This window comes from Strigops habroptila, chromosome 17 (assembly GCF_004027225.2).
Source record: "Strigops habroptila isolate Jane chromosome 17, bStrHab1.2.pri, whole genome shotgun sequence".
NCBI lineage: Eukaryota > Metazoa > Chordata > Aves > Psittaciformes > Psittacidae > Strigops > Strigops habroptila.
Genome location: NC_044293.2, coordinates 2647990 through 2660019, shown reverse-complemented (window position 1 = coordinate 2660019; position 12030 = coordinate 2647990). Strand labels below are relative to the sequence as shown.

Here is a 12030-nt window from a genome sequence, read left to right as displayed (position 1 = left end):
GTGGCTTCCAGCCAGCTTGAAAGGCCTCTAGGGCACGAGAGGAAGGCTTTGGAAAGGCTGATGGCCACGAGATCTCTCTCCTTCCCCCCTACATCAGAGCACCTTTTGTATGCCAACCAGGATTTTCATTTGGCACCCATCTTTTCTCCCTGCTCCCTGCCGCTTTTCCCTTGCTCCCGAGCGGAGCAGCCTGTCCCGGAGCTCAGGATGGCTGGTGCTGCCCGGTGGCACCTCCAGCCGCACAGGAATCGCGGGTACCCTCCGGGCGGGATGCTCTGCCAGGGCCGCAGTGCCCTCTCCTGGTCCGGGGGCGCAGCCAGGTATAGGCGCGAAGCCTCCGTCCCCTCTCTATAGCTGGTGCTATCATCTGCTTTTTCTTACTGTTATTTTGTGGTCAGTGCAACAAGCAGGAAAAAATAAGTATTTCATAGCTTTTCTCCCCAAAAGCTGCGGGAGCAAAGCCCTTCACCTGGGTACCCTTGGCTCCAGTGGCATGCTATGCAGGCAATAGACAATTCACCCTCCTTATCAAGCTACTCAAACACCTCTGCTACCCAGGAAGAATAAAAATAGAGGGCGGATCATAACATCCTCTTTTCTGCTGTGGAAATAAGACCACCTTCTCAGGGCAAAGGCAGATTTGCTTTGCCCTGAAATGATCGCGCCTAGATGCCAGCAGATACGCTGCTCTTTTTTTATTCCATGGTCATCAATGAATCATCCATCCGCTGTCATCCTCACCTTATGTACGTCTTCCTGCATTCGTGCTGCCAACGTTTATGCCCTTCTTGGAGGAAGATAAGCTCTGCAGACAGCACTTGATTTATGGAGTATAGCCTTTGGACAGGCCCTGAAAGCATGAACTGCAGAAAGACGTTACAAAATCCCCCACTCTTTCTAGCAGCAAGGATTTATACCAGTTCTCCTGGCCAACCGCGCCTTCTCTCCGTGCCAGGAAGGTCTCCTGTCTCTGCTCGCAGCAGCTGCGTTTCCAGGGTGTTATTTAAGTGCATTCAGAAGGGGGATTTCTCTTTGGAAAGGCACACGCACCGCAGTGCAGTTCTAGCAAGGCGGGGGAGATAGGGAGACCTTGCAGGGCTGTGTCGCGGGGCACGGATCACACGCACCCCTACACCCGGGCGCTGCGGACCCGATCCTGCCCGCCCTGGCCCGGGTAGGGCTCCGCGGGCAGCGCGCACCGCGGAGCGCAGCGCCGTGCTCCGCCAGCACCCACTTGTGGCGGACGGGAAACCTGCACCTCCGGGCTCCCCATCCCCGGGCAGGGCTCCCCATGGAGTTCAGCACAGCGTGTACTGCCCATCGTTATTTGGAGTTCATGTCCTTTGCTCATCTGCTGCTCCCAGAGCCGCCACGACACAGCACTGGCTGCTGCTGCACGCAGAAGCTCAGAACACCCTCCAACCTACACTGCTGATATGGGTCCAGCTCGCAAAAGGCTCCTCCATCACCCCACATTGCTGAGGTGATGGTCTGGTTCTGCTGTGCACCATGCTGCTTTCCCAAAGTGGCCTGGGAATATACTTCAGCTTGGCGCTGCCGAAAGAACTGAGGAAGGGCCGAGATGTTTCTGCACTCCAGGCTCCCCAGAGCCTTACTGCTATAAAGTAAGCATATTCAAGCTCGCCAGGATATGACCCAATGCTCCCAGAGGGAGCTCATATCCCCTCCCAGCAGCCCTGTATAGGAGGCAACAGCGGAAATGGGCTACGCAGGGCTCCCAGGAGAAAGGCACGCAGCGCCTGCAATCATCTCCCACTCTGCTCACAGCCCACCTCACCCCACAGCTGGGTTTAACTCCAGAAAGCAGGGACAAAGTCACACCATGTCCTGCTGCAGCAGGGCCGAGGCAGCAGAGAACACACCCCTGTAAGTGCTGACCATGAAAGTGAAAAAGAAGCTATTTCGGCTTTCCCAGAAATCACAGTAAAGGGATCAGTTGCCTTGGTGGCTCATGCAGAGAAGGGCTGAGGCTGCAGCAGTGCTTGTCCATCTCTGCATTCACCACACTAGGGGGAATCAGCACTCCACATTTCTCCCTTGAACAGCCACTGAGCTAAGAGCTCGGGGCTGGCCCGGAGCTGCTGCCCTCATCTCCCCTCAGCTATAGCTGCAGAGGAAGAGACAAGACTTTATTGAGACTGCTGGACCCAGACAAGCATCAAGCCACATCTGCATCATATCCCCTCATGGGACCCCACCATCACTCAGAGAGAAGAGCAGGCACCAGCTTGGGCAACCCCAGGACTTGCTTCTACTGCTGGTCTTCTAGTCACCAACGTTTGGGCTCAAAGTTGCAGCAGTTGCTTGAGATGAGTCAAAGCTGTCTCCCTTCTGAGGGACTGACCGTACGGGTGAGATGCACGACCACACTGACAAGTGCTGTGGTCATGCTGAACAAGCAGGATGCCCCCCCCCAATCCATGAGTCTTCAATATCCTAGGTGCAGGCTTGAGACTTACCCATAAGGGAATAACTCTTGACCAAGAACCCAAGCAACCGGAGCACACACAGATTACGCTGCACAGAGAAACTTTTACTACAGGGATCCTTTTAAAAAAATCAGTTTATTTAACCTTACAAATGATAAATAATTTGTTTAAAAAAAAAAAAAATCATTTCAAGTGTATTTTACTTCATGTAGCAATATTAAAATACCTTTCCCTTCTCCCCCTTAAGTGATCAATACAAAAATAATTGTGACCAAATCTTTTCTTTTCATCAAAAATTTCTGTGTTTTAGGCAAAAAGGCACATTGTGAAGGCTTTTCACCTGGAGGTACAGGGGTTCACAATGACCCCAACAGCTTCTCTCCCTTCCATGCTTGTTCTAACTTGAGTGGAAAAGGACACAGGCACCAGGCAGCACTTCTGCAGTGCTATTTGTCTGATGCCCTACAGGTATATACACCAGGGCCAAGGTCAGCTTCAGTGTCATCCCTGTTTTACACATAAGGGAAACCAAGGCACAGCAAAGCAGTACAATTATCTAAGAGCTTCTTGTGAATAGCTGGCAGAATAGGACATAAAACTGGATGTAGATTTAGAATGTTGTCTTCTTCAAAGCAACAGCGTGAACCCACCTGGGATCATCCTCCCCCCCAGCAACCACAGTGTTGTGAAGGTAGTCACAAGTCTCTAGATGTTTCTTTCTTAGTGGGAGAGTCACAAGACCAACACAAAAAGTTGGGCCTTCACTAGTCTACAAAGGGATTAATTAAAGCCCTAATTACCAGCCCTTTAGGGCCAAATGTCATTGCTGGGATATATCCCCCCATTACATCTTCCAGCCAGAGGAAGGATGTATCAGCCAGTCAGACACTAGAAAAAGCTACAGGCAGGCTCTTGCTTTGGGTAGGCTTCGTACCTTCCTTGTTCAGCGTATGTGGTCCCATAGATCAGCTGTTTTCCCATTGGGAAATGCTGTTGCGTCACCAAGAGGTGGTGAACGGGTTTCTTCGGTGTCAGAGGTGTTTGACAACCCAGGTCATCAAGACCATTTGTCTCCCTGCCCTGACCACTCATTAGGATGCTCGAGCATAGTAACTGATCAGAGCTGCCCCCTTTCACATCTGCTAACTCCAGAGCAGGACAATACACACCCCTCCCAGTGCTTCACCTCATCTCCTGCTTCTTCCAGGAAGCCACATCTCCCAGCAGCTGGCAGGAGAGCTTCAACATGCAGTGAGCTGAGCCTGCTTATCACAGTATGAGGTGGGGAGGGATTCACAGGGGGCCAGAAGGAAAGGCACACACACAGAGCTCCCCTGGTACAAGGCACCGCTGTGAACTGTATTCCTTCTTTGGAGCAGCCAGCTCCAGGAGGCCCTTAGCATCACAAATGGTGGCAGGAAGCACATGAGCTGCCCCTTGGAAAGATCTGGCCTGGCTCTGCTAAGTCTCCTCGTCCCAGAGACATAGCTGCTTCTGTGGCACATAGTAATCAAAGGTGTAGCCCTTCTGACAGCTGCGGATACCACATTTATAAGAAGAAACCTTGCCCCCAGCATCACGACTCTTGCAGTACTTCAGCATGCATGGGTACCACTCGATGCTCAGTGTGTAGCTGCAAATGCAGGGCTTCCAGCGGTCTGCACACAGCTTGCAGCGCTGCAGGTCAGGCAGATCCGATGTCTGTGGCAGGACTTCAAACATGGAGCCATCCACCCCTGCGGGAGAAAGCAGAGAGACTGCTCAGGGCACTGCCAGGAGGGCAAAGGTGGGAGCCACCAAAGCAAGTGCTGCTCCCTCTGCACAGTGTCCAAGACAGCAGAGTAGAATGAGGTTAGACAGGGGCTGAGTGGACACAAGTCTGAAGAGAAACCATGGGAGAAGAAAGGGCACTGGGGAAAGTAAGCCAAAAAATAGACAAAGTGCATTAAGAACATATTTCTTTTGGGTGGTGGACCAGGTGAAAGGTTACCTTGAAAATACCTGCCTAATCAGGTTCACTAGGAGAGCACCGCCAAAATAAGTCAGATATACTGACAAAGAGACTAGTGCAATGGGACATGCAAGCAAGCAATACACATGCCTTATTCACTGTTAAAGAGTTACAGAGAAGCCAAAGTGATCTGCGCTGATCACTAGAAACCTGGCAGGAGAGATCACAGCCGAGTGCCAACTTGACAGGAGCAGGGCCAGTGAAACCGAAGGAAACTTACCTTTCTCCAGCCAAAATTTGACATCTTCTTCTCGGGTGTAAATTGCTTCTTTGGCTTCTGCACAGACATTGTGGATGTGAGAGCTCAGCTGGGCCCCCTTGCTGAAGTTGACAGCTACATCCATGCTGAGATGCTCCAGGCCCCGCACCTCCTCAGCCTGCCGCACTGCCCTGGGATTCTTCTGCAGAGGATGAAATAATGAAAACTTGGATCTTGGCTGCAACAAATTATTCCTTATAGCACGTTGTGATTTCATGCCAACAGAAGACGGGCAAATGGATGTTCCCCTGTAAATGCACCTGCATCCTATCTGGATGGAAGGCACTTAAACTTCTGTTGATGCCGAAACTTACGATAGTTTATCACTGCTCTGATTTGTTTCTCAACGAATCAGTTCTTACTTCACTGGGCAGTGTGGGGCAGAGGTTTTCATGGCATTGCTCTAGCCATGCACCCACCCTTTGATACAGACTAGGCTTGACTAAATCATGCCTCCTTCTAGTGTATTAATAGAACAGAATCAATACTGTTGATGAACTTAGTTTAATACCAAGTCTCTCAAGCAGGAAGGGTGGTCAAAGGTAGGTCTAATAGCTGAACAATCACGTAGCTGCCTGGGAAGAGTATCCAGAAACCCTGGATGGACTGGGATGTGGAGCTGGGACTGAAACCAGCTGCAGGTTGCCTCTTACCTGCCGCAGCTTTACCATAGACTCACTGGGGATGATCTCGTTGCGGTGAAGCCGTGTGATGAAGCAGAGCGCTTGGAACTGGCTCTGACCCCTCTCCAGCTCCCCCAGGATTAAGGCACGGAAGATCTTCACCTCCTGACAAAGAGATATATAAAGAGACTGAGAATCACCGATCTTTGGCATCACTGGGGTGAACTGAGAAGTCAGGGTCAAAGAGAAAGGCTCCAGCCAAAAGAACAAAGTCAAAGGTCTCATACTTCTGCTACCTGAGCACAGGGGTGTAGTTCCCAGGTTCAATCCCACCCAAAAGCCTGCAGCATAAATAACTGGTGCCTGTAAAGAAGCAAGGGTTTTCGCAATCCCACTGTGGCAAGGACAAATTGCTGCCAGGTCTCATCCCACATCCATGGCTTCCTCAAACAACAGCTGGGGGTTTCTGTCCTTTACCAAGGAGGGAGGCAAACCTCCAAGGAGTCTCATTTTGTTTTGTTAACCAAATATCACATAGCCATTATCTCCCTGTATTACTTAGGGCAAGCAGACCCAAAATTCCTCTGCAGCCTTCCCTCACTTGTCCTCACACAGTCCAGGCAATGATAAGGTCCCTCCCAAGTTGGTTCAGGTCCCGAAGTGCCACTTCCAGAGTATACAAAGGGTTTCTGGATTTAGTGACACTGTTCAGTGGTGCATTTGGACAAAGGTTTCAATTATTTGTTTCTGAATTCCCAGCACATAGGAAAAACCGTGCAAAATTCATCACTAGAAGAGCTCATTGGTAGGGGATGGAAGGATGCTTCTCCCTGTGTCCCTAGTGCTTCTGGCCCATGTACCTCTCTCAGCAGTGTCTTACTCCATGACACCTGAAGGAAGCCCTGCTTCACCCCTGTGTCGCAAAGACTTGTTTGGCTTTCCCTAGCTTCCCAGCTCTCCCTGCCCTGACTATGCAACCTCAGGTGAAGCAAGAACTGAAGCTTGTCACACCACAAACATGTCACGCTTCTCACACGGAAAGAGCCACTGTGTTCTTCCTACTTAGAGAGAGCACCTTTCCCTCCCCACCTCTTCCCCACCAGCAGGAGCAGCGTGAATCAGTGCCAGGGTGGGTACCTGGCCAAGGCAACAAACGACACCTTTAATTCTGGGTCTCTGCAAAACTTCCCAGCAGGGAACAAGCCCCAGCAGAACATTGCCTTTGCAATGTGGGGACTCTCCAGATGAACTCATCACGGGGGCGATGAGAGTCCTTGGCCCTGACCCGCACTCGTGGCGGGTACAGTTACAGCTATTGTTCAGCTTTGGATGACAAACACTTGGTGTTACAGAGAACAACCAGTTCTGCAGCCCTGCTCTAACCATGGCACTGGAGGTAACCGCAGCCTTGGCCTTCACAGTGAGCAGAGAGCAGCTCCTCTTTCCTTATAGCAGAAAGGAAATCAGCGTACTGAACTCCCAACAGCTCAGGCTGCCTGCACCTACCAAAGGGACTTCCAGTAAAGACCAGCCTGCAAGGAGCAGCAGGGAAATCATTGAACTCCTTACCTCCTTTCCCTCCAGGGACTGTCATCTGATGTATAAGAACAATTCAACCTCCCTTTCTAGTCCATTTCTAGATTACCCAGTAGAGACTTACAAGCTTGTGTGGTCTAGATCTGAGCCCAGCATCTTGACTTCATGTTGAGTGGAGCAAACCAGTTCCCAGGGAAATAAATTATTTCAATGCCTTCCTCCCTGCAACCCATTCAGCTTTCCTGCCAAATTTCTCTCCCCAAGGACATTAGCGCTGCTGTGGGACCACTTTAGTCTTTGTTGTTGCATTCCTGCTCAGAGTGGGGGATACATGCAAAGCGGAATGTGCTGCTTGGGGCACTGGGTAACACCAGCACTCCTGGGCCATATTCCTTACCCGGTCAGCGGCCTTTGCTGTGGTCAGGGCCCTGCTGCACTGCCCCAGGGGAACAGCTACAGCTGGCCAGAAAGTCCTTGTGCTTGTACAACACAGAGAATGTGTTACTGCATCCACACTGGGGGTCCAGCCAGCTGAGTTACCCTGAAGAGGTCGGGTCATGTTTTTAACCCCTCTCCTACTGGAAATTACTAGAATGAAGAAACTTTGGTGTCTTGCCTCTTATATCACAGTATCTATAAAGGTGAATTAAGGATGTGCTGGGGGGAACCCACATTTTCCGGAGCAATAAGGTTTGACCCTGATTCTTACAAGCACTGAGCAGCCGGAAATCCCCACATTGCTCCAAGATGCTTGGAAGAACATCCTCTAGTTAAGCATCCTCATGCTCAGCACCCACAGCCTGAGCGATGACTAAAAGTAACTGTCAGAGCCTCCTTATGACCCTCTTTTACACTTTTGGTATCTCTACAGAAAAGAGACCGCTTTCCAAAGTACACAGACATTATCTTTGGAGAGATGCTTTCCCGTATCATCTGGTCATTTAGCATTTAACACGATGGGCCCTTGGGGCACAAGGAAATTCTCAAAACAGCACCCAGAATATCACATAACATCAGCTTTATTAACAAGGAAACTGAAAAGACTGGCAGTGCAAGCGTTAAAACATCATTGCCCATGCTTTCTCCCTTGTGTTTCCAACACAACTTTTCCAGCAATCAAGAGGAAAAAGAAAGGTTTCTATATCTTCGTGCTGACCTTGGAATATAACCACCCACTTAGTTCTCAGGCCACTGTTTAACAACTGGCAAGATCACGCTATTCAAATTAGACACAACATTTAGGGGTGCTGTCTCCCTCCCTCATTTTTGCAATGCACTTTATGCCTGACAGTACTATGCAGGAAAAGAAGTGTTTTCATCACATTCTTTTAGACTACAAGAAATGATCTTCACTACTGCACTACCCAGAAAACATCAAGTCCCAGTTTGAACTCCCACTGACTGGTCTGCGCTGCATTATAGAATGAGGAAAGAAACTGGGGTGCTCTGAGGACACGAATCCTTCAGGTTCAGCTCTGAAGGAGAGGCAGGGGTGGAAGAGCAATTAAAATCCCACCTCTCTGGGAGCCTTAACCACCACTCAAGTCCACCCAGCTTCCACCACTGTCAGAGCAGAGCAGTGTACTGTGATCTCATTCTAAGTCCTTTCTTCTCCAGTCTAGCAGCAACTCCTTGTCAGCAAAGGAGAAAAAAAGGTCTGCCTTTGGACTAACCCCCCGCAGTTTAAGCCAGAGAAGTGGAAAAATCATTTGTGCAAAACCTCAGCATCCTGGCCACAGCATGACCACACAATCTAGCTCGGGGAAGCCAGATCAACAACCCCAGCTGCTTCTACCAAGGCTAAGAGCCTCAAGACCTTCTCTCTAGAGAGGAGAAGTTGTGTAATCTTTGAGAGATGAGCACCAGAGCAGAACAGGGAAATGCCTGCATGCAGCCGGGTCAGCAGGGGAAGCCTGGCCAGGCAGCTGCCTGCACACATCATTACTCACTGCACCACAACCTCATCTCCTCAATCCTTTATGTTTTTCTGGCCTTTTCCAGCTACTTTCCAGCAAAGCCATGGAACAGAGAGGGTCTGTACACAATCGCTCTAAAACTGAGGATTAGCAATGGACTTCTGCAAGCCTGATGCTTGCCAAGCCTTCCAGCAACCATCTCCTCTGTACTGCCAGCAAGAGCTGGAGGGATGCATGGAGCTAAGGATTTAACACACTCAAGTCAAGATATCTTCAGAGAAGCAGTACCTAGAAGCAGCTCAACTATAACAAGGATGAAAGCGAGATAAGAGCCAAGATACACTCTGTTGGGTTTGTAGATGAGACTTGAGAGCAAGCTCCCCTCAAGAAGAGCTGAAAGAAGTGAAAAATGCTGAAATGATCAACAGCTCAGGACACCAGAAGTCCCCCTGTCACATCCCACTGATCCCTAAGGGCCTACTTAGAGGAACTGTACTGAGTTTGAATTGCCCTTGGCTAAGAATACACTACAGTATGCAAGTTTTGACTTAGAAGCCCTTCCTCCCTCCCTTAACTTCCCTGATGTGCCATGTCTTGCCTTGTCTTAACAGGAATCATAGGTCTGCTTTCCTGCATGTGTGCTGGAGTACAGCGAGCATGCTATCACCTCCAAAATCACCATGGCTTTTCCATCAGAAAGAGGTGGGCTTGCCCCTGCACCTTCCAGATGGAAGAGGACCATCTGAGATGCCTGCAAGGAGGCTGAGACCGAAGAGTGTAGCTGAAAGCGGAAGAGGCACTAGAACCATCCCTGGCAAAAGGCTCCAAGGTTCACAACAGGTTGGGACACAATGCCTTCCTATCTCGTGGCTTTGAGCTTCCTCCCGCTGCAAACCAAAGTCCACCCGAGCAAACAGTCTGAACAGAGGGTTGGAACGAGATAACACCTCTGTGCCACTGGACATCCGTACCACCCACATGGTGGCAAACAGCTCTTCCCTGTGCAATACAAAGCTTAATGCATCTAGGCAGGCTTGGCGTGCTCTGAAGCATGCCATGCTGGCCCAGAAGCTACCATTTACTTCTCACTATGGGATCTTGGGCTTCAGCTCAGCAGGTATCATCTCCCTGCAGAGAGGCCACTTCTTGCACAATGGGCTGGGGGGAAAGGCTCCCCTTCCAGGGGGGCTGTTGTCAGTCCCGCAGAGAGCTATCAGTCAAGCATTTCCCACACCACAAACGTGCTCCTAAAGGCAGCAGGAGTCCACTTATGGAACTAACTGTACCCCACACGCATCATGGAGAGAGATGTCCTGGAGATAGAGCAGAGCATAAAAACCCTATCCAGAAGGGTCTTCCCACCGCACAGACACTCCTGTCCAGAGTACAGAAGCAGCGCAAGGTACAGGTGTAACACCACTGGGGACAGTAGCTTGCCTAAAAGACTTGGAGCTAAACATGAGTGAATTGCTCTGTAGAGACTGCAAACAAAGACCCCAAACTGTGCTGGATGGACTTTTCCTTGCACAAGCAAAAGGACCCTCCAACCTCAGCCAGGGTTTTCCCCAGCTCCAAATCAGTCCCAAGTCCGGAAGGACCTCGTGTACCGCTATCATAGCGCTCATGCCACAAAAAACATGCCAGAGCCCTGACCCGATCCTCTCGCCGACCCGCGAGGTGTGATGCGCCAGCATTCCCAAGCCGCAGCCTTTGATCTCCTCGGGGAACCACCGTGGGAGACCAGACCCGCAAAACGCGCTGCGGGTTATCCCCCCGCCGCCCTCCTCAGGGCTGGGGGGACCACGGATGGAGACAGGCTCCCAGCGCACACATCCCCCCCGGGGAACCCTCCTCCCGGCACCTTCCCGTGCTCGCCGGGGATGCCTCTCCCGCAGGGCTGGGACGACTCAGCGGGGCGGGAGCCCGAGCCCTACCTGTCTGAAGTCGGCGGTGAGGGTGACGAGGGCGCCGTCAGCCGTGCGCAGCTCCAGGGTGATGCAGTCGGAGCCGCTGTCGGCCTGCAGGCTCTCCTCCGTCACCTGCCCGCCGGGCAGCCGCACCCGCACCCGCAGCTCAGCCCTCGCCGCGGGGCCGGGCGTGCCGGGCAGCGGGGCCAGCGCCAGCCACAGCAGCGCGGGCAGCGCCGGCAGCCGGTGCCGCGGGCCGCGCATCCCCCCGCGCCCGCCCCGTCGGGGCACGGAGCCGGGGCCGGCCGCTGCGGGCTCAGGGCAGCGCCGGCATGGGGCGGGCGGCGGCGTGGGAAGGAGCCCCGCCGCGGCCCCAGCCCCGGCCCCGCTGGGGTGGCTCGGCGCGCCGCCCGCTCGCCCTTTTCATTCAAGCCCTCGGCGGGCTCTTCCCTGGCCCCCCGCCCGTCACTTCCTTCCCCAGGCCCAGGGACCTGCCCCACCGAGGCAGCGCACCGCCCCGCCGTTAAAGGGCCAGCGCCGGCCCGCGGCTGCGCCCGGTCGGGGAAGGGAGAGCGGGCAGAGTCCGCAGAACGGCCGGGATAGGGATCTCCGGGCCGGGGAGCAGCCCCGCACATGCTTCGCTCCCTCCCGTCAGCTGGGTGCAGCGGGAGGATGGAGATAGACGTCCTCTCCGGGCAGCTTCGGAGCAATCCTGTGCTTGCTTTGGGTGGTTTGGGTGTTTTCCCACGGGATACATAACTATCTACAAACTGCAGTTGAGAAGGCAGCGTTAACAACAAAGCCCGGCTCTCCTGCCTGTGCAAATAGAGTCCTCCAAACGTGTGGTTGTTGTGAATCAAACGACATTTACATGATTGCCCAGCCAGTGCACCGTTACAGGTCTGTCACGAGGCATGCTGGATGAATTCCTGCCCCGGAGCATGTAACCTGGGCCACTTCAGATGTTCTTTCACAGGCATGTGGGCCTGGGTCACTTCAGACTCTGCAGGTCACAGTCAAAAGGCTCCCGATCTACCCTTCACCCACCCAGTTCTGCAATCACTTCCAGATGGGCAGATGCTCGTGAAGGGCCCCTTTGATTTCAAAAGGTCTCTCTGCAAACACAAAGGTCACTGTGGCAGCAGGATCAGGGTCTCAGAGCAAGAGCTTTGCAAGGAGAAGCACAGAAATAAAAAGGAAACGACCATTTAAATCCATGCTTCCAGGCAGAGAGATCACTCTTCTCCAAATAGTGCTTTTTGTGGGACCTTGCGCAAGTTGTAACCCTAAATTTTCACAGCCTCCCTCAAACAAACTGTCTCCTCGAA

At 52.2% G+C, this 12030-nt stretch overlaps 1 protein-coding gene across 1 annotated transcript; it reads right to left on the bottom strand.

The window, feature by feature from the left end:
* Positions 1-2566: 2566 nt before the first annotated feature.
* OAF (out at first homolog) lies at positions 2567-11126 on the bottom strand. The gene is made up of 4 exons (XM_030505441.1): positions 10730-11126; positions 5374-5508; positions 4682-4862; positions 2567-4186 (listed from the first exon to the last, which is right to left on the bottom strand). Exons 1-4 carry the CDS (start codon positions 10964-10966, stop codon positions 3912-3914), a joined length of 828 nt encoding a protein of 275 aa, XP_030361301.1. The 5' UTR covers positions 10967-11126; the 3' UTR covers positions 2567-3911.
* Between the last annotated feature and the right edge of the window lie 904 nt (positions 11127-12030).